At 42.7% G+C, this 22,955-nt stretch overlaps 1 protein-coding gene across 1 annotated transcript in view; it reads left to right on the top strand.

Annotated features, from left to right (window-relative positions):
• The window catches only part of DSG2 (desmoglein 2), a 53,128-nt gene extending 39,203 nt beyond the window's left edge, over positions 1–13,925 (top strand). Inside the window, exons 10-15 of the mRNA XM_070361576.1 lie at positions 1,824–1,966; positions 2,273–2,500; positions 5,927–6,154; positions 7,910–8,031; positions 9,084–9,422; positions 11,139–13,925. Coding sequence (XP_070217677.1) covers positions 1,824–1,966; positions 2,273–2,500; positions 5,927–6,154; positions 7,910–8,031; positions 9,084–9,422; positions 11,139–12,164 — 2,086 coding nt within the window. The 3' untranslated portion in view covers positions 12,165–13,925. The remainder of the gene's footprint in view (positions 1–1,823; positions 1,967–2,272; positions 2,501–5,926; positions 6,155–7,909; positions 8,032–9,083; positions 9,423–11,138) is intronic.
• The last annotated feature ends 9,030 nt before the right edge of the window (positions 13,926–22,955 follow it).

The raw sequence follows: 22,955 nt of genomic DNA, 5'->3' as shown, positions 1-22,955 counted from the left end.
GTAGCAAATGACCTTTTTCCAAAATAATATTAACAAAGTTTCCATTGTGTTTTCTGCAGTGTCTTGGTGATCCTTTTTTGTGCAGCTTACCTTCAGGCAGTCCAGCTTCTCTTGAGTTTTGTAGCCTAATTTTTATTTCTGTGGCTCTTAAACCTGAGGATGCACATTCCTTATGACTTCTCAGACTGTCCGCTGAGAGGCTTAAGTGTTCTGATTAATTACTCTCCAATAATACTGTGGCTGTCTGCTGGAACTTCTGTTTCCATCTACCTATTTAATTTTGGTTGGTGTTTTCAGTAGGAGTTATGACCGTATCAAAAGATGATGTGTGCTACCTTGAAAAATAATGAACCATGTTTTCTTCTCAAAAGTACCTTATTCTTTTTTTTTTTTTAGAAACAGTTTATTCTTTATCATACAACTTTAGAATGAGAGTGATCTTAAAGATTAAGTCAAACCTTATTTTACAGATAAGGAATGAGAGGCACAGCTAAGTGAAATAATTTTCCAGTATTCACCTAATTGAAATGTCAATGAGAACAATAGAAGAAACATTCTCAACTTTGTCATGATTTACTTTAACTGATTATCCATGTGCATCAGTTGTTACGGATATTTGACATGACACGTGAGCCACCATCCTACTTTGAATGGTGTCTAATTTTAACAATAGAAAACAGAAAATTCCTTAAATGAGATCACACAAAGCATTCCATCGTGAAATGTGATTCTTACCACTGTAGCTCTGTCCTGGTTATAAGTATAATGTGGGAAAACATTGAGCTAAGTTCAAGCTTTAAAATTCCAGCCATGAAATTCAAAAATATTTGTGACTATCCAAATGTATCATTTACTGGTAAAATTATTAAAAGGCAGGAAAATTTAGTTCAAGTGTATAATTGGAATTTTTTAATGGTAACTATAAATAAATATTGCTGTATGTTAGCCACTAATTTTTGTGTGCCTAAACTGCCACTTAATACAAAATAATAATCTGATTGCTTGAACCAAATACTCATATGTTTATTTAGTTTATTTGGATACGTTTTAAACTCTATGGGATTAAATTAACTTGCTTTTGTGAAAACCTATGAAAGTTCTACTTGCCTTCCTGAAACTGTCTTTCTGCTCTAATTTTCCTTTGCTTTGAGAGAAGAAAACCAGAAGTCACCTTATCAGCTTTGTTTTCACTTTTAGCTGTTTCTAACCAAAAGAAGAGTATTGCTCCTAACAACCAACAATATCCCCCAGATTTATTTATTTGTTTTTTAGTTGAAGGATAATTGCTTTACAGAATTTTGTTGTTTTTTGTCAGACATCAACATGAATCAGCCATAGGTGTACATATGTCCAGCAAATTTAAAGCACTTCCATTTAAGGCATTGATTTTTTTTAAAAAAAACTGTTATTATTAAATATTGATAACATGCCAAGAAACAACAAGATGTAAGGTAGCTTTTCTCTATGAGTTCTTGTTGGGTGACTTAAGTTATCCTAGAAAGGTTAACTTGAAATTTAAGGGAAACTAGATTGAAAGCTGTAAGACAGGCTAAGAGCAACTCATAAACCTCCCAGGTGAGTAGGCAGGGGGTGGTTGCCCTTGCACACATGCCTGGGGTGCGTTACGGAAATAAGGAGGATTCCAAAGTAGCTGTGAGACAGTGATAAACAGAGGGGCTTTTAGGATAGTCTCAAGAAATTTAAAAACATTCCAAACATGCCTGTTATAAGAACATATATACTAAAGCAGAAATTAAGCTTAAAAGAGTTATAGATATTATAGTTTATCCAGAGTTCAGAATTAATTTTCTCTTTTCTAACAGATATGCCAAATTTGAAGATATAGACAATTGGATCTCTGTGAATTCTGCCACCTCTGAAATTAAACTCGTGAAGATTCCTGATTATGAATCCAGATATGTCCAAAATGGTACATACACTGCAAAGATTGTGGCTATAACAGAAGGTAAGTTATTAAAGAAACATCTTTTCTTGGTTATATGTATTTAGATTTTATTTTCCAACCACGGAGACCTTTGTTTTGGCCTTATAGAAAGGTCACATGGGTAAACCTTCACATTTCTACATATTTAGTGGATTAAAAGACATTACTTGATCTGAGTATGAAAGCACATCTAAGATAAGAAGTGTCCTAATTTGGATACCAGTTCTCCTTATGAAATTGACTAGAGAATTCAAACCATGTCCATTTTGAGCAGTATGACCAGAATGTACTTTTTTTTTTTTTTTTTTTTTTTTTCCTATTTTTAAGAATATCCTAGAAAAACCATCACTGGCACTATTGTTATCAATGTTGAAGATGTCAATGACAATTGTCCCACACTGGTCGAACCTGTGCAGACTGTCTGTGACTATGTGCCGTTCGTGAACGTGACCGCTCAGGACCTGGACGGACCCCAAAACAGCTGGCCTTTCAGTTTCTCCATCATTGATAAACCAGCTGGAATGGTAGAAAGATGGAAAATAGTACGCCGAGAAGGTAAGCAAAAATCACTAGACTATATATTTAAATATATATTTATATTTAACTTATATTTAAATATTTATATTTAAACATGATAGAAATCTATTTGCAAAGCAAATAAAATCTTCATAATACAGTTATTTATTTGCTTTGCATAAATTGTATTTCCAATACAGTCAAGTTTATAAAATGAAGTTCTGAACCTCAGGCGTAGTGTCTTTGATCTGCCTAATGATAAATAATCTACCTGGAGGGAAAGAAGAAAAATAGATGTCTAATACCTCTCTCTCTTTTTTTTTTTAATTTTTATTTATTTATTTGATTGCGTCAGCTCTTAGCTATGGCATGCAGGGTCTTCCTTGTGGTGCGTCGACTCTCTAGTGATGGCGCAGGCTCAGTAGTAGTTGTCCGGCTTCCCAGGTGGCGCTGGTGGTAAAGAACCCGCCTGCCAATGCGGGAGACATAAGAGACATTGTTTTGGTCCCTGGGTTGGGAGGATCTCCTGGAGGAGGGCATGGCAACCCACTCCAGTATTCTTGCCTGGAGAATCTCATGGACAGAGGAGCCTGCTGAGCTCCAGGCCATGGGGTCACAGAGTCGGACACGAGTGAAGCGACATCAGGCGCACTCACGCACGCAGCAGTTGTAGTGGGCTGGATCCTAGTTCCCAGACCGGGAGTCAGACCCACGTCCCCTGCATTGCATTCTGGATGCTTAACCACTGGACCACCGCGGAAGTCCCCTCTAATATCTTAAAAGTAGCTGGGTATTCCCCAAATCACTCTTGAAGTAGTTGTCTCATAAGCTTGAGGAGTACTTTGCCTTTCTAAGCACAGTAATCCTAGTAGGTGCCTTCTAAAAATATTGAGGTATGGTAATGATGATTCCATGAAAAATAACACTGGTGGAGTATATACCATGTGTCAGACACTCTGCTAACCCTTCTTGTGCTTTATCACATTTATTCCCTACCCCATACCATCATTCCCCGATCACAGCCGAGAGAACTTTGACTTAAGTAAAGTTAGGTAGCTTGTCTGAAGTCACAAAACTGGTGAGTGATGGACGTAACGTTGAAAGGAAGCTGTCTGTCCTCCTGCCCCCATGCCAGAAGGATGTAAGCATGTATCCAAATCTTGCGACATACTCCCTTACTGACATGTTCTTTTGGGTTTTGAATGCTGAAAAATAATCTCTAGAAGACTCTCTTGTTTTAAACAATTGGTATTCATTTCAGAAGGTTTTAAATATAATACCCCAATTTTTCTTAACTTATAAGTTTACTGTTTTTTTCAGTTCAGTTCAGTTGCTCAGTTGTGTCCGACTCTTTGCGACCCCATGAATCACAGCACACCAGGCCTCCCTGTCCATCACCAACTCCCGGAGTTCACCCAAACTCTCGTCCATCGAGTCAGTGATGCCATCCAGCCATCTCATCCTCTGTCATCTCCTTCTCCTTCTGCCCCCAGTCCTTCCCAGCATCAGGATCTTTTCCAATGAGTCAACTCTTCTCATGAGGTCACCAAAGTATTGGAGTTTCAGCCTCAGCATCAGTCCTTCCAAAGAACACCCAGGACCGGTCTCCTTTAGGATGGACTGGTTGGATCTCCTTGCAGTGCAAAGGACTTGCAAGAGTCTTCTCCAGCACCACAGTTCAAAAACATCAATTCTTCGGCACTCAGCTTTCTTCACAGTCCAACTCTCACATCCATACATGACCACTGGAAAAACTATAGCCTTGACTAGACTGACCTTTGTTAGCAAAGTAATGAGCATAAAGCCATAGAGAGAGAGAATTATAAAGGATGTTTTTACAACAGTTGAAAAGTTTGAATATGGATTATATGTTAGATATTATTATATCAATAATTAATTCTTAGAAGAGCTTAATATCCTTTGGTCTTAGAAGGTATATGCTGAAGAAGGTCATGAGATCTGCAACTTACCTTAAAATAGAGGAGTAGGATGGGGAGGGAGATGGGAGGGAGGTTCAAAACGAAGGGGATATATACATACCTGTGGCTGATTCATGTTGAGGTTTGACAGAAAACAACAAAATTCTGTAAAGCAATTATCCTTTAATTAAAAAAAAAGTGTGCTTGTAGAGAGATAGTATTGTTATAAAATGTAAACAATTCATGAAGAGTATATCAAATTCATTGTATCAGTAATAGTCTTTCAAGTTTTCTGTAGATTATGTTTCAAAATCTCAAACATACCACGTTGGGAACAAAAAGGATGGAACAAGATTGGCCCATTGTTGCAAATTAGTTGACTCATTGGAAAAGACTCTGATGCTGGGAGGGATTGGGGGCAGGAGGAGAAGGGGACGACAGAGGATGAGATGGCTGGATGGCATCACTGACTCGATGGACGTGAGTCCGGGTGAACTCCGGGAGTTGGTGATGGACAGGGAGGCCTGGTATGCTGCGATTCATGGGGTTGCAAAGAGTCGGACACAACTGAGCAACTGAACTGAACTGAACTGATTAAAGCTGGAAATGGGTACCATGAGGGTTAATTATGTTCTTTCCTTGATCACCGTTTGAAACTTGCCTTGATAAACTTCTTTTAAGAAATGGTAGGATAGGAACATCCCTGCTGGTCCAGTCGCTAAGACTGAGCTCCTGATGCAGGGAGGCCGGGTTCGATCCCTGCTCAAGGGAACTAGGCCCCACAGGTGCCAACTAAGAGTTCACATGAAACGCAACTAAAGATCCCAAATTCCGCAATGAAGTTCAGAGATCCTGCAACTAAGACCCAGTGCAGCCAAATAAATAAGTATTTTAAACAGGAAAAACTAAATTTAAAAAAAATGGTCATTTAATGGAAATATCATTTAACCCACCACTTATTTGGCACTGTATCCCAGTAATGGAAAGAGTTCCTAGCATCAGATAGATCACACACATTTGTTAACATTAGTCATCATAAAAGGAAGGTGTGTTCAGAAATGATTCTGTGATCTTCACCTGCATATTTGGACTAATCTCATCGAGCACACTGTGAATTCAATAGAGGAATTATGGAATAATAAAACTAACTGAAACAAAATATGATGAGCAATTAAAGAATGTTTCTGTAGACTCAGAGATACAATGAACAAACTGATGGTTACCACTGTGGGAGGTGAGTAAGGAGGAACCAGACAGGGGTAGGGGATTAAGAGGTACCATCTGCTATGTTAAAATAAACAAGCTGCAAGGATATATTATACATCACAGGGGTTATAGCCAATGTTCTACAATAACTGTAAATGGAGTATAACCTTTAAAAAGTGTGAATTGCAGTGTTGTATACCTGAAACTTATATAATATTGTAAATTAAATATACCTCAATAAATTGAAGAAAAAAAAAAGAGAGAATGTCTCTGAACTTTAATCTTGCCCCTTTCTTGGTAACCACTCACTTTATTTCCTTTATTTTCTTGTCCCTTACAGATAACAACGTGCTACTACAACAAACCAAAAGACAGCATGGGACAAGTGAAATTCACTTCCAGATCGCAGATAGTCAAGGCTTCAGCTGTCCTGAAGAGCAGATCCTTAGGCTCACAGTTTGCAATTGTGTGGAAGGCAGCGGCTGTGTGAAAATGTGGGCTGACTCCTACGTTGGCTTGGGGCCTGCAGCAATTGCACTCATAATTCTTGCCCTTCTGCTCTTGCTACGTAAGTATTTTAAAAGCTGTACGTTCCCTTTCGGGGGCCTTCCCAGGTGGCTCAGTGGTCAAGAATCTGCCTGCCAAGCATGAGAGTCGGGTACAATTCCTGAGTCAGAAGGATCCCCTGGAGGAAGAATGACAACCCACTCCACTATTCTTGCCTGGAAAATCCCATGGACAGAGGAGCCTGGTGGGCTACAGTCCATGGGTCCGTGAAGAGCTGGACATAACTGAGCACTTCCTCTTTTAGTAACTTCTAGTGTTTTTAGGATTTTGTTACTATGGTACTCATTGATTTCTTTAGTTTTTCTGTAATCACACTAGAATGCTATTGAGGGTGAGAAGGGAAGCAAGAATTGATCATTGCTCAATTCACCAAAAGTTATCAGAGCTCTCTTCAGAATTTTGTTTTATAAAAATGTATCATTTCCTGATTTCGGGAACCAAGAGTATTAGACATACGTTTCAACCTTGTGGGTGTCCCCACTTTGTTAAGCTCTGTGAGGGAGGTGGGGTATCTGTTCTTCCACACACAGTGCCTTGTGCGTGGAAAGCTCTCAGAAAAGACTTGTTGCGTGGTACAAGGTTATTTTACAAACTCCTCTGATTCCCAGCAGTTCTTGTTTTTCGCACACTTGACTTGTCAGAGCTCCACCTCCCAACAGGCTCCGCTTGGCTTGCCCCTTCCCCTGCACCAACAGGAGCCAGACCCTCTGAGCACTTACATGTTTCCCAGCAGTGACAACCGGCCCGTCCCTTCCTGCCTGCCCTCCAGTGCCTTCCAGTGACTTTGGGTTTCCTTTCATGGAAGAACAGAAGACTGCAACCTGGGGTCACATGGAACCACTCCACTTGCCCACTGCCCATGGGCAGACCACCACCTCCAAGGCAGCCTCCGCTATTTCTCTGTTAGAAGAGGGTGCGTCCAAGCCATTAGTAGGTGTGCAGCTGAATACACAGCACTCAACAGTTTGCAGTGCACTTTTACATCATCATCTGCATTTAGTGGGTTAAAATACTGACCTGATGATAATGACTTGTCTCAGCTGACCAACCTGGGATTCCTTGCACTACTGTCTCACCTCAGATTTCCCAGGGTTTAATGGGGGTGCTTAGCACATGGCAGACACTTCATAAACATTTGCTGTCTTCAGTCCTTTTATTACACACAGTAACCATAGTCGGTGAAAGTATTAGTCACTCAGTTGTGTCTGACTGACTGCAACACCATAGACTGTAGCCCGCCAGGCTCCTCTGTCCATAGAATTCTCCAGGCAAGAATACTGGAGTGGGTAGCCATTCCCTTCTCCAGGGGATCTTCCTCACCCAGGAATCGAACTTGGGTCTCCTGCAATGCAGGCAGATTCTTTACCTTTTAGGCCACTGTGGAAGCATATGCTAAAAATTAAAGTGGTTTTTTAAAAAATTAAGCTATTAAATTGATTTTGATGATTTGGATAGTGTCAAATCCAGTCTTGATGTCCCACTGAGTGACCACAGACAGTGACCACAGTCTTTGTGATGGACAGGAACTCTGAATCTGTAAGACTCCCTCATCCTGCTTTTAGGCTTTGGTATGACTCACCCAAAACAGACTTGGTGAGTTTGGATCAGGGGAAGAAAAGAAAAACAGAAAAATAGGGCTATAAGTAAGTGGAGACTGAACTCTAGAAAGTGATATGCAAATTCCAAAACTATGCAAGATAAATTCAAAAATCGGTCAAGACTAACCTTCTCTGTGCTGGATTTTGTTTCTATGCAGTTATACCACTTCTGCTGCTGGTGTGCCATTGTGGAAAGGGCGCCAAAGGCTTTACCCCCATCCCGGGTACCATAGAGATGCTGCATCCATGGAACAACGAGGGGGCGCCACCTGAAGACAAGGTCAGATAATCCAGTGTCAGTGGAGCGTGTCTTCTTTCCTGCTTTAAAGGAGTCTTAGGAAGTGTCTCTGACATCATAGGTCATGAGCGCAAACTAGTTCCTACAGATTTCATTCACATGCCTTCGTTAAATACAGCCTACTTTGTATCTGTTGCCAGGGCAGCGTTGAGGTGGTTTTGCTCTACTGCCACAGGTCCTGAGTTACAGAGAACATAGACAGAGGGTCAGGTAGTGATGCCGGGAATGTAGAACAAAGGCTAAAGTGAGCAAGAGTGTGTAGGGGTTCAGGTAGGAAGATTTGTCCCAATATTTAAACGGGCAGTCTTTCATAACCAGGTGCTTCTCCATTTCCAGTCCACACAATACATAAGGTCTGCAGAGGTACACCCACAGCCCCCGTGACAGTTGTAAAATGTTGCAAAATCCCCTTCCCTACCTACTTACTGGCCGTCCCAGGTGGCACTAGTGGTAAAGAACCTGCCTGCCAGTGCAGGAGACAGAAGAGATGTAGGTTCGATCCTAGGATGGGGAAGATCCCCTGGAGAGAGAAATGGCAACCCACTCCAGGATTCTGGCCTGGAGAGTCCCATGGACAGAGGAACCTGGCAGGCTACAGTCCATGGGGTTGCAAAGAGTCGGACATGACTGAAGTGACTTAGCACACAAGAGAATCAGAAGATAGAGCAGAGATCTTCAGAAGACTCAAAGAGGAGTCATTCAGACAAAGTTTTTACTAATTTGCCTTGGGCAAATATCTTACTCCCTTCATATGCTTGGGCTTCCCTGGTGGCTCAAATGGTAAAGAATCCACCTGCAATGCAGGAGACCCAGGTTTGATCCCTGGTCAGGAAGATCCCCTGGAGAAGGAAATGACAACCCACTCCAGTATTCTGGCCTGGAGAATTCCATGGACAGAGGAACCTGGCGGGCTACAGTCTGTGGGGTCACAAAGAGTCAGACACGACTGAGGTGACTAACACTCTCGCCAGCTCACTTAGCTCAGACGGTCGGCGTACTGACCGTCCCTGACTCGATGGTATGTGCTCTCACAGGTGGTGCTGCCTCTTCTGGGGGCGGATGTCAGAGATGGGGCCGCGGTAGGCGCTGGGGCAGGCGGAGGTGTGACAGCCAAGGAAGCCATCGTGAAAGGAAGCAGCTCTGCCTCCTTTAGCAAAGGGCAGCAGGAGATGTCCGAGGCGGAAGGCTGCTGGGAAGAATACAGAAGCCTCGTCTCAGGCGGGGCCACCCAGGTTACTGGGACGACCGGGGCCATGGTGACCTCGGACACCTTCAGGACCACGAGAGCCACGGGGGCAGCCAGAGAAGTGGCCGGAGCTCGAGCAGGCGCAGTGGCGGTGAACGAGGAGTTCCTGAGAAGTTACTTCACTGAGGTAAGCGTTGGTTTCTCAGTGTGGGAGAAGTTGCATCTATATGTGAATGTGATGTTATTAGGGAAATCATTCTCTTGGGTCTAAATGGGACTGTGTTCCTTTGAAGAGGGTGCTTAGAGGCACTGAAGAAGGAGAGATGAGAACAAATTGGTTCATTTTGTGGTGGTGACAAGTGACCTCACAGGTTTGCTTCTCACCAGGGCGTATTTCCCACAGTCATGCTTTTGCCATCCAGTGCAGCTCTGCTCAGCTTGTGCCCAGGAAGCTCCCGTCCTTGGGCTGCAGAGAACAGAGCAACGAGAACCCGGTAATAGCACCCCTAAAGCCACGGCCTTTCCCCACTCACGTGTCGTTGGCCAGAGCAGGTCACATGACCAGGCTGATGTCAGTGGGTCCGAAAGTGCGGTCCTCTGCAGAGCGGGTAGGGTGGGAGGGGAGAGACTACGTAACCTAAAACACACAGTCTACTACGCCTGTTTAAGTGTTTTCTTTTGAAGGCAAGTACTTGGTTCACCATTGTGGCGAGTCACATAAAATTAGGAAGAAAGTTGCAGCAAAGATGATGCAATGCAGTCGGGAAGTTGATGCCTGGAATTAGGAATTAGAAGCCTTTCTGGAGAACACAATCAGGCTTGGGCATGGGATGGGCAGAGTCAGATTGCTAGGGACCCAGTGGGCTTCTAGAGGCCACTTTATTCCTGCCACCTCCTTTCTACATGGCCACAAAGTACCTGAGTGCTTCCCTGCTTTCTGCTTTCGTCCCACCTGCCCACCCCCAAGTATCAGCTAGACCCCAGGGAGATGGTGGTTTGGTCAGTGTCAAGGAAAAGTGCTTCCCATCCGTTTTCTGTCTCATGGCCAGGCTCCATTCTGGTACCCTGTTTGTTTTATTTCAATATCTTTTTCCCACTCAGCTCTAATCCTGCGTGAGTCAGTCTTGATTATGTATGTGTGTGCAGCTTTTAATTGGGAAATAATTTCAAACTCCTCTGGAAATTTGCAAGAATAATATAAAGTTTGAACTCCTATGTACGCTTTACTCGGGGCTTCTCGAGTGGTGCTAGTGGTAAAGAACCTATCTGCCAGTGCAAGAGACATAGAGATGCGAGTATGATCCCTGGGTTGGGAAGATCCCCTGGAGGAGGGCATGGCAACCCACTCCAGTTTTCTTGCCCGAGAATCCCATGGACAGAGGAGCCTGGTGGGCTTCAGTCTATGGGGTCGCAAACAGTCAGACAACTGAAGCGACTTAGCATGCACACACACACCCTTTGTTCAAATTACCCAAATGTTAGCATTTTGCCACGTTTGCTTTTGCTTGCTTTCTCTCACACACACGCACATGCACACATCCTCTTATGTCACCATGGTACAGAGACTTAATGACAGATTCCATGTCTCGGTTTAGCCGATTATCCCAGGAATGTCTTTTATAGCCGTTGTTTTTCCCATCTCAGCCACTCTCGGGTGCTGCTTTCCATTTACTTGTCGTGGCCCTTGTGTCTCCTCTTAATCCGAAACCGTTGCCTCTGCCTTTCTCATCTATTAATACTGTTTTAAGAATACAGGTCAGTCGTGTGGTAGGATGTCCTTCAATTTGTGTTTCTGTGATGTTTCCTTCTAATTAGAGGTTTCACATTCTGAGCAGGACTCGAGAGCATTGTCCTTAAACAAAATGTGTCACTGGTTATATGCCTGTTTCTCTTTCTGTTTCAGAAAGCGGCCTCTTACATCGGGGAAGATGACATGCACACAGCCAAAGACTGCCTTCTGGTTTATTCTCAGGAAGACACGGAGTCTCTCCGGGGTTCCATCGGCTGCTGCAGTTTCATTGAAGGAGAGCTAGATGACCGTTTCTTAGATGACTTAGGGTTGAAATTCAAGACCCTCGCTGAAGTTTGCCTGGGTCGAAAAATAGAGATGGATGCGGAAATTCAGCAGAGGGCAAAACCCGCGAGAGAAGCAGACGGGAAGGTGGTTTCACAGTCCCTCTATGAGCAAACCAGGCTTAACTCCGAAAATGCTTACGCCTCAGGTAGCAGCTTTCAGGGTCCCAAGCCTTTGCATGAGGCAGACACAGAGAAGGTAACTCAGGAAATAGTCACTGAAAAATCTGTTATATCCTCTAGGCAGGCTCAAAAGGTCGCTGCACCACTTCCTGATACACTGGCTTCCGGTAGCGTGATAGTGACCGAAACGTCCTATGCCACAGGCGCCACGGGGCCCCCTAGTACAGTGGTCCTGGGCCCCCAACAGTCCCAGGGCCTGATCGTGACCGAGCGGGTCTACGCCCCGGCGTCCACCCTAGGGAACCAGCAGTACGCTAGTGAGGGGCACGTGGTGGTCACCGAGAGGGTCATCCAACCCCATGGGGGCACGTCTGGCCTCCTGGAAGACACCCCGCCTCTGCCCGATGCTCACTATGTCATGGTGCAGGAAAGAGAGCGCTTCCTCACCCCCAGCTCCAGCCTGCAGCCCCCGCTGGCCGCGCCCAGTGTAGCCTTAGGTCAGAACGTGACAGTGACGGAAAGAGTGCTGATGCCAGCCTCCGCTCTACAATCTAGTTACCAGATCCCTGCCGAAACCTCGGTAATGTCCAGAAAGACTGTGGCTTCTGCAGCTGGAGTCCCGGGTTCCCTGCCAGACTCAGGCTTAGAGGAGTCTAGTCATTCTAATTACACGATAACCACGTCTTCCACCAGGGTCTCCAAGCAGAGCACCATCCAGCAGTCCTTCTCCTAAGCAGCCGTTAGCCACACCAGAGTTTAGCCAGCAGTGACTCATGTCCTGTTCTCAAAGGACCTGGCTTTTCAAGAGCCTTGTAGATGTAAGGGGCATGCATCCTATGGGCCTCAAATTTTTCTCAGTCTCTATTACGCAAAGAGCCTCACTGTCTCAGCTTCTAGGATTGCACTTCAGAGATAACCCAGGACTTCCTGAAGGGACAGAATGATGAAGCTGGTCTTAGGTGCCTTTGAGTGACTTATGGCCAAATAATACTCACAAAAAAAGTTAATTAGAGAGTAAATCTGGCTTCTGATTTATCAGATTCACAGTGTCTGTAGTGCATGAGCCTTCTGGTAGAGCCATCCGTGAGACTGAGTGGGTTCTTAGCCTGCTGTGTTAACATTTAACTTTGCTGTTCTGTGTTCCATACTTATCTGCACCTAGCAGATTACCAGCAGCTTTTTTATCCAAAGATACTGGTATAGTCTGAATGACCTGTTTTGCTTGTTTGGTTTCTTTAAAACTAGACGCCCTTCAATCCATGTAAGGTTAATTGAATTTTGGGACATGATATGGTAAAACAGTGTGTGTTCTGTGCATGTAAGTGTGTGTAGGTGTGTGTGTGTTATATGACCTTAAAAATAGCATCATTCCTTTTCTTTGTCTCTCAGTAATCATGGAAATATTAAATACTTCAAGTTCAGTAGAATAATCCAGGGCGAAATTCATAAATATAAAATCACTTTATTTTTATAGCAATAATAGACTATTAAAAAAACTCAGGATACATTATCTTCTAATTCAGTAAAACACAGTGAACCATATGCACTGTGGTAAGAGCCCTTTTCACAGCTGTATATCCTCAAGTGCCTACCGTGGGTGCCAAGTCAATATGTATACAACTAGGCAAATTTTAGAACCTGCTCTCTTTTTATCTACGATCGCAAAAAGAATATTGGAAGTCCTTATAATTGCTGTAATTTTGAGTTTGAAATTATGATTTATTCCATGTCTCAGTGTCATTGGCTAGTTGGCCATGGCTGACTACGTGGACTATTGAATATTGTAGAGCTGACCTGAATTTCTGCAGCATCTTGCCTTTCTTTCTGAAAAGTGATCTGGATGTTTTGGCCAAATAAATAGATTGTATTTTTATTCCTCCTTGAAGAAATGATCCATTACAAGTTTCAAAGTGTAAGTGCCTATCAGTCATCAATTATATAAATATTCTCCACAACAAAATAATTTCCATAAACTTTAAAGGCTGTAATTTTGTGAATTTTGAGTATATTTCACTAGGAAAATGAAATCTTGGAAAACTCATTTTATAGCACATTTTTAAAAAAATATTGATGACCTGTGTTATGCAAAAGATTTATACTTTTCTACTTCCACTAATATGCACAAAGAAAAAGCAAATATTTTTAGACACCTTAAACCTGTGGCCAAAATGAAGGTCTCTCTTTGATACTCTAAGTTTTGTACTCTCTACTTGCAACTGTTGCTGCTTTTGTCTTTGCGTTATAGACTTAGTAATTATTGTTTGCCAAGTCTGCAACAAGACCATCACTACCATGTGAACTTGTGAATGCGAACTGCATACGCCAAGCAAAACCTGGTCTTAAACTTCCTATACATAAAGTCATCACATTTTCTAGATGATTTTCTTTGTTCCTGAAAAGGTGATAATTTGTATTAGTTTTTACATTTGTTCTACAGAAGAAACATTATATTTGTATGTATATCATCAAAATATTTAAATAAAAAAATGATCTTTGTGCAGCCCTCTGCCTGTATCTTTTTATTGCCCCCATCATATTTTACAAGGAATACAGCCCGTCGTTAGGGAGGAGTCAGGTGTTTGTGGACCTTGGTGTTTTAATTATTAACAGAACTGCTTACATCCTGCTCAGCCAGACTCCCTGGAAGAATATATTTCCCTTCCTAAGTAGGGTAGAACACAGAAGGCCCGTCTGCAACTTGAGTTTCAGATCAATAATGAATAGTATTTTTAGTGTAAATTATGTCCCATAGGTAAAAAATTACCTTTTTTCTGAAATTCAAATTTAACAGGGAGCTAGCTCTGTATTCTATTTGCCAAGTGTGGGAACCTTGTTCTAAGGGGCCGAGGTTTGCTGTCTGCCCAGAAGGTAACAGTGGAGGAACCAGTGGATTTAGCCGAAGAAGTCTTGCATATCTGACCCCAAGAGATGAAATCATTCAACCAAAGTAGAGAGGCTGTTTTAATTGCTTATAGCTTACAAGAGAAAAGATGCGTTTCTGCCTAGACTGAAGTGTCACATCAGTAAGTATTTCATAACACAGGTGCGTCAACACATCGTAAAGTGTGAAGCCTGCTCTGCTGTAACCCCTGGACTCCTATTCCGAGTGGCACATGGGAGCAGTTCTTCATTGATTTCATGAAACGCTACAGACATGCCACTCACCATGACATCAAAATTTACACAGTAAACACTGCTCATCAAGGGTCATCTAGAAATGAGGGGTTTTCACGTAACAGCTATGAGTTAAATATTCCTTAACACAAATTTCTCAGTTTCACTATATTGGTGTATCTAAAATCCTCTGTATGATTATTGATTTTTTGTCTACTTTTTCCATTAATTGTTGAGAGAGGAGAGTTACACTCAGCAGTTGATTGTGGTTTTCCCTGTTTCCTCTTTATTTCTGTTTATTTCTTAACAATACTTTGAAACTTGTTACACCTGTGTTGTTAGATACAAATACATTTAGAATTATTGTCTTTCTGAAAAATCGACTCATAGAAGGTCTTCTCTCTGGTTATATTTTTTGTCTTGAATCTACTTTCCCTAATATTAATGTCACCACACCAGCTTTCTGATGCCTATTGTTAGCGTGGTGCATTTTTTGACCCTTCTACTTTATATTTCTATGTGTGATTCTTGTAAATATCATACAGGTAGATCTTGCTTTCTTACGGAAAATTTTAATCTACTTAACAGCAGTTATTCACATGGATGACTTTAAACCTTCCATCTTGGTCTTTGTTTTCTCTTGGTCCCGTCTGTCCTTATATTTCTTTGCCCCTTTTCTGCCTTCTTTTGTGTTCTGTGTGTTCTAGAATTCCACTCATGGTTCTTCTACTCACCTTTCAACTATACTTCTTTGCGCTTATTTAATAACCGGTTGCTTTTGTGGAAATCTAATTAAAACCAAAATCTCCTGCCAACCTAGAAAAACTCACAAAAATAGAAAACAGTTTTATTATGGAATAAACACCAAGTCAGAACGTGATGAGCGTCACAGGCAACGCATAAGGAAACTGCAAAGATGGAAAGAAATCTCTTCACCAGGCAGACACAACTGATTACTACTTGTTCACAAAATAAACGATAGGTTGTCCTCAAGCAAGGCTTACCAGCACCGTTTTCATACACAGCTCATCTTACATTCAACTGATAGCTGAAGTGGCCATTGTGTTTGTTGATGACCTTTATCCAAAGAAATAAAACTTCTAATATCTATGACAGGTAGCTAGTTACGATTTGGAGCCAGGCATCAGGTGGCACTAGTGATGAAAAGAACCCATCCGTGAGTACGGGTAGATGGAGGAAACAAGGGTTTGATCCCTGGGTCCAGAAGATCCCCTGAAGGAGGGCACGGGAACCACTCCAGTATTCTTGCCTGGAGAATCCCACGGACAGAGAAACCTGGCGGGCTGCAGTCCACGGAGCCACAAAGAGCTGGACACGACTGAAGTGACAGCTGACACACACCCACACACCCACAGAGAAAGGGAGAAAAGGGTCCTCACTTCCTTAATGTTCAAAGAGATGGCTCCCAATCCTTGAGAAAGATACCCCTGCTTGTAAAGCTGGCAAGAGGCTCACTTAGTTTTGAAAAGATCAATACACCATCTGAAAGGGGCAGAGAAAGAATTAACAATGACAAGTTTTCTAAAGAGGAGTCAGGGAGGGTACATTTCCTTTTTGCATGAGGAAAATCCCATTTTTTCATTTTTAAGATTTCTACTTGCTCTTAAATTCTAGGGCTGCACTGTGAGTGGCAAATGACTAACTGAATAATGCAAACACAGACCATTTTTATCATTGTGGAGAGGTTTTGGGCACCATAGCTCTAGAATTACAGTGTGCATCTTTATTGTAGTCTGCCTTCAAATATTCTACTTCACGACGTACATAAGCTTTGAACTTTCACTTCGTGGATTTTGAAACTCACTAGTCTCTGAGCTTCACACCCATACTGTCATTCAGAGACCCTCAAACGTGGTCTTCCGTCCCCCACCCCTTCCTTGATACACCTCAGTGACTGTTATGCGTTATTGGCGTGCAGATTCTGAAACTCCCTCAAGTCCATTTATGAGTGGAAATGGACTCAAAAGTTCACAGATTACAGAAGCCCCACACACCCAGGAATCAAGTGGAGAAAATGAGGAATATACCTCTTATGAATCCCTACACACCGGGAGTTGTCGATTCTCCAGATGTGCCTTCGTGTTGTCCTCTGCCCTTCCTCACCTGTTTTAACAACAGATGCTTCACCAGGCATCCTTGCCCCCTGGCTTGTAGATAGGTTTGGCCAGTGCAAGGCATTGGCTGGAGATTGGAGAGGAAGAAAAATAGGATCCGGGCATTTCTTCCCCATCTCCTACTTCCTGCACCAGCCAGGCGTCTCTCTACCACAGCAACTCCCTGACTTCCCTTCTTCTGCATCTGGAGGCCTGCTGGTGTGACCGTCTCCTCCTCAAATGTCACCAGGCTTCAAGTGCTGGATCATCCTACGAGGATTCCCCCACCTGCCCCACCTTTTGAATTTGATGCACTAAACCCCCATCACATCTGTCTGCTTCCCAAGGGGACACTCACTGACTCAGGATTCAACAACTAAATGATGATTCATTTGTAAAGTCATAAGAGCGACTTCCCTGGTGGTGCAGTGCCGGGGTCCAGCCCCGGTGGATCCAGGGAATTCGAAGCGGGGACGGCGTCGTCGAGGATCAGGAAACAACTGCTTAATTAAACTTTAATTAAGGATATAAAGAGTAATAGAATAAGGATAGCTCAGTGAGGAAATTCAGTGGAGAAAAGAGGCTGAATAATTCAGCCAGAAGGTGAGAGAAAGAACGACATGGGGAGACCAAGTTTCGGTGAACAAGGCCCACACTTTATTTTCCAAAGTAGTTTTTATACCTTAAGTTATGCATAGAGGATAATGGGGGAAGGGATAGAGTCATGCAGCAAGCCAGGCTTTCTTCCTGCAAACTTATCATATGCAAAAGCTTAGGTGATTTGCATCATCTTCTGGCCCGGAGGCCTGTTAACATTTTAAGACCCTTTCTTCAGAAAACTTATTTTTCTCTAAAGGTGATAAGTCAAGTGCCACCCTCCAAAAGCATTAGATAAAGTTGCATAAGGGTCCCAGGTTACAAACATTAAAGCTACTATTTACACCAATTATATTAATCAGTACACTGCCAGGGACACAGCAGGTAAGGGATATGGAGACTTAGCAGCAAACATTGGCCCAACAAGTGAAAAACCCTTCACCAATACAATTTCTAATCAATCTTTTAACTGCTCAAAGGAATCTGTATTTAGACAGTTTAGAACATCTCATGCCTCTCACAGTTGGGAGGCTCTGAGCAATCACATGTGGCCGGAAAAACCTATTCAGGCAGGCTAGAGGATTTCCAAAGGAGTTTGTAGGTTGAAACACTGTCACACCCAGGAATTATTAACTGGAGCTGTAAGCTAACTCTTTTTCAGAGAGAGGTAGTGGGGGACAGCCCCTGTAAAGTCAGAGGTGTAGGTGAAAGCACAAAGCAGAAAGTAGGCAGATTCTGGTTTTGGGGGTATATGCTCGAGAATTTCCAGGGAGAATCCTGAGGCTTGATCCCGCCTTTGCGTATGCCGAGCCTCCTTCCTCATGACCTTTGCCACGGGCAGAGCTCGCTCCCCATAGTCCAGTGGTTAAGAATCAGCCTTGCGATGCAGAGGACTCCAGGGTTCGATACCTGGGCAGGGAACTAAGATCCCACTTGGCGCAGAGCTACTGAGCCTGCGGCCAAAACTGGAGTCTGCGCGTGCCAAAATGGGGAGATCCCACATGACACAAAGACCCAGTATAGCCAAACTAATTAACAAAAGATCATAAGAACTCCTGTTTTAAATTCTATTATATCAGTCATCTTGGACTGCCAATACAAGCACCTCAGACTGGGGAGCTTAAACCATAGACATTTATCTTCTCACACACATCTAGAGGCCAGAAGTCTAATATCAAGATGTCAGCAGGGTTGGTTTCTTCTGAGGCCTCTTTTCCTGGCTTGTAGACAGCTTCCTTCCCCTATATCTTCACTCTGTATGTGTCTATGTCCAAATTTTTCTTATAAGGACCCAGGTTATACTGAATTAGGCCCATCCTGATGACCTCATTTTTACTTAACTATCCCATTTTAACTTAGCTCCACATGTAGTCACATTCTGGGGTTCTAAGAACTAGGATTTCAACAGATGAACTTTGAGGGAACAGAACTCAGCTGGTAACACCCAGTAAACAAACAGCGTGCATGCACGCTCAGGCACTTCAGTCATGTCCAGCTCTTTGTGACTCCATGGACTGTAGCCCGCCAGACTCCTCCATCCGTGGGCTTTTCCAGGCAGGAATACTGAAGTGGCTTGCCATGTCCTCCTCCAGGGGATCTTACCGACCCAGGGATCAAGCCCATGTCTCCTGCGACTCCTGAGTTGGAGGCAGAATCTTTATTTGCTGAGCCATCGGGGAAGCAGTAAACAGACTTAGCCTGAAAAGCTGCAGTTTTTTTTCCCATGTAATCCAGGAGTTTCTTCATCCAACTACTTCGTTAATAATTAACACAGATTGCTTGAAACAGTAATAAAATTTAAAGTTGGCTTGAAAGTAGCCTGAATGAAGAGACTGCAGAGTATCTATTGAATCTTTAGAGAAAACTTCAAAGGCAATCAAAGCAAAAGTACACTTGTAATAGGTACAGGTAGGTTCCAGAGTCCAAGACCTACGATTGTTGACACCCCAGTTCAGCGGCATCAGACACGGGCTCTATGTAGAAAATTTCTGCTTCCTCAGAGGTTGTCGCAGCACTACAAATGATTCTTCAGCTAATCGAGGGGAAGCATAATGATGCTCTCCCATGGAAGCCATTCTAAGGATTAATTTTTTTTTCACTTGCTTCTAAGGCTTCTATACAGAGCTCATGGGGCCTTTTTCTCTTGTAGTCTAAATTTAGGTGAGTACAAATTATTCTCCCTCTATCTTGCCTTCCAGTTTTACAAAATGATGTGTGCTCAGTCACTCAATCATGTCCAGCTCTTTGCGACCCCCTGGACTGTAGCCCAACAGTCTCCTCTGCCCATGGGATTCTCCAGGCAAGAATACTGGAGTGAATTACCATTTCCTTCTCCAGGAGACCTTCCCAACCCAGGGATCAAACTCCGGGTCTCCTGCTTGGTATATGGATTCTACACCACTGCACCAACCGGGAATCCCACTATAGTCACTATGCTGTGATAAATCATAATGGAAAAGAATATCTAAAAAGAATGTGTGTATATTTGTGTGTGTGTGTGTGTAACTGAATCACTTTGCTGCACAGCAGTAATCAACACATTGTAAACCAATTATACTTCAATTAAAAACATATTTTAAAAAATCCACATTGGAAGATTTGCTAATTAGCATAAGGGATAGAAGTTTGTTAATTGGTGAAGTAAGTAGTAAATCAATCTTAAAAGAGATCAACCCTGAATATTCACTGGAAGGACTGATGCTGAAGCTGAAGCTCCAGTACTTTGGTTATCTGACTGAACAGATGATTCATTGGAAAAGTCCCTGATGCTAGGAAAGATTGAAAGCATAAGGAGAAGAGCCCATCAGAGGATGAGATGGCTAGATGGCATCACCAATGCAATGAACATGAATTTGGGCAAACTCCAGGAGACGGTGAGGGACAGGGAAGCCTGGTGTGCTGCAGTCCATGGGGTTGCAAAGAGCTGGATGTGACTGGGCGATTGAGCAATCACAACAAGTGGTTTTGAGACTGGCGATTGTTGAGACATTGGGTACATCACCCCCTAACATGCAGATCCATGAAGGAAGCATGAGAATACAGCAGCTCCAAGACTCTGATGGGTCCACTGAAGCACTGGAGTTTCACCAGCCGTGTGTCCTTCTCCTTCTGGGAGATTCCGCCATCTGGCCAAACACAATGCTGGCTCGTCCCATCATCTGAACCCAATTCCGTCCACCTTTCATCAGCTGCTAGTCTGAAGGGTTAGGGCAAAGAGTAGAAATGCCCTGAGTTACAAAATCATGTTGTTTGACTTTCTGGGCATGTCTGCTAATAAATATTTGTACATTTTGTCAACTCGGTTTAATATTTACTTGCTTTGTAATAAACCCTTGGTATGGCCCCCTAATTACCTCCAACTAGCAGAAATATCAATATTTAAAATCTTAAAAAGTTGTCATTTGCTAAACAGAATATTCATTTAATCCAGTTATTTTTCTTTGAAGATGTACTACTGCCTGGGTTCAACCTCTTTTCTCTGTCACTCCAATTTTCTCACTTTTAAAGTATTATTTTACCAAAATGTTTTTATTGTATTATATGTACCCTGTTGAGGAATAAAAGGCAAAATACAGATTAAAGAAGCAAAAGACAAACTATTTCGTATATATTAATCTTGTTTCTTATCCCTATCCGCCCTAGGAGCTGAGATCACTGAAGGCAGGAATGGGCCTTTTTGATTGTCTTCTCATGATACATTCAAACAACTGTGAATTTTGAAAATCCAACAAAATTTTGAAAGGCGATTTCCTAAACCTGTGTGTTCTATGATGTCACTGTCTCATCTGTCCATCCTTGCAAACCCTAACTTGCTGCATCCCAAACCCAAGTTTGTTCCCACTGTAGAGTCTTATCGGTAAATTTCTGAGAAGGGACCAAGGGGTTTTGATATAAAGAGAACTATGGGGACTTCTCTGGCGGTTCAGTAGTTAAGACTTTGCCTTCCAGTGCAGGAGGGGCAGGTCTAGGTTAGGGCAGAGAGTAGAAAGGCTGGTGCTGGTCGGGAGCTACGATTTCACATGCCTTGAGGCCAAAAAACCAAAACATAAAATAAAAGCAATACTGCAATGAATAAAGACTTTTAAAATGGTCCATATCAAAAAATCTTTTTAAAAAAACTATAAAGGTTTTAGTGCAGAGTGGAAACTGTTTGCAATGACTCAGCAAGTCTGTTTATTTCAGAGTTTCTTTCTATAATCCAGTTGCTTAGATGGTCCAGACATTTTACTCACTGTATTAAAGACCCGTTTCATTGTTCTGTCCTTTTACCCACGGCTGACATTGGGATGGAACCCAGATGCCCTGCTTCCCTTCATCTACAGCCTTCAGCTTCTTCTAGCAGGAAGTGGTTTCACAACCCTCTTTGAGTTGGACCCACTTAGAGTACTCTCCAGCTTTGTTATTCCCAACCCCTCCAAGGACCACACCTACCATCGCCCCAGTTTTACAGGACTCTTTGTCAGAGGAAAACGACTGGGGTGAGAAGCAAAAAACATGCCTTGGAGTACTGCTATGAAAAGGCAAGAAAACGCACAAAGGACAAACACCATAAATCCTTCTAAAGCTACTCTTATTGGATGAAGCCCAAGCTGAGTTGGCTCAGCACTCAATTATGTGTGCGTTCACCTGGTGGTAGATCACACGTTTCTCCGTTTGGAGATCCTCTGGACCCCAGAAAGAGATGGAATAGCAGAAGCAGAACGACCAAAACAGAACGACCATTCAGTTCAGTTCAGATCAGTCGCTCAGTCGTGTCCGACTCTTTGCGACCCCATGAACCGCAGCACGCCAGGCCTCCCTGTCCATCACCAACTCCCAGAGTTTACCCAAACTCATTTGCATTGAGTCAGTGGTGCCATCTAACCATCTCATCCTCTGTCGTCCCCTTTTCCTCCTGCCTTCAATCTTTCCCAACATCAGGGTCTTTTCAAATGAGTCAGCTTACCACAGTATTTATTGGAATAAATAAATACTGGTGTTATACACATCTTGGCCACAGGATGGCACTATGCATGCAGCAAAGGAGGCAAAGTCAATCAGTCCCAAAATTAGGTTGGTGAAAAAATTAAGCAATGTATGGATGCAATGTCAGAAACAACAGAATGATCTCTGTTCGTTTCCAAGGCAAACCATTCAATATTACAGTAATCCAAGTCTATGCCCCGACTAGTAATGCTGAAGAAGCTGAAGTTGAATGGTTCTATGAAGTTCACCTACAATACCTTCTAGAACTAACACCCAAAAAAGATATCCTTTCTATTATAGGGGACTGGAATGCAAAAGTAGGAAGTCAAGAGATACCTGGAATAACAGGTAAATTTGGCCTTGGACTACAAAATGAAGCCAGTCAAAGGCTAACAGTTTTGCCAAGAGAACCCACTGGTCATAGCAAACACCCTCTTCCAAAAACACAAGAGAAGACTCTACATATGGACATCACCAGATGGTCAATACCGAAATCATATTGGTTACATTCTTTGCAACCAAAGATGGAGAAGCTCTATACAGTCAACAAAAACAAGACTGGGAGCTGACTGTGGCTCAGATCATGAACTCCTTATTGCCAAATTCAGTCTGAAATTGAAGAAAGTAGGGAAAACTACATTCAGGTATGACCTAAATCAAATCTCTTTCGATTATACAATGGAAGTGAGAAATAGATTTAAGGGAATAGATATGATAGAAAGAGTGCCTGAAGA

This window comes from Bos mutus, chromosome 24 (assembly GCF_027580195.1).
Source record: "Bos mutus isolate GX-2022 chromosome 24, NWIPB_WYAK_1.1, whole genome shotgun sequence".
NCBI classification, from domain to species: Eukaryota; Metazoa; Chordata; class Mammalia; order Artiodactyla; family Bovidae; genus Bos; species Bos mutus.
Note: the sequence above shows the minus strand (reverse complement) of the source record. Positions and strands in the feature narration are given on the sequence as shown.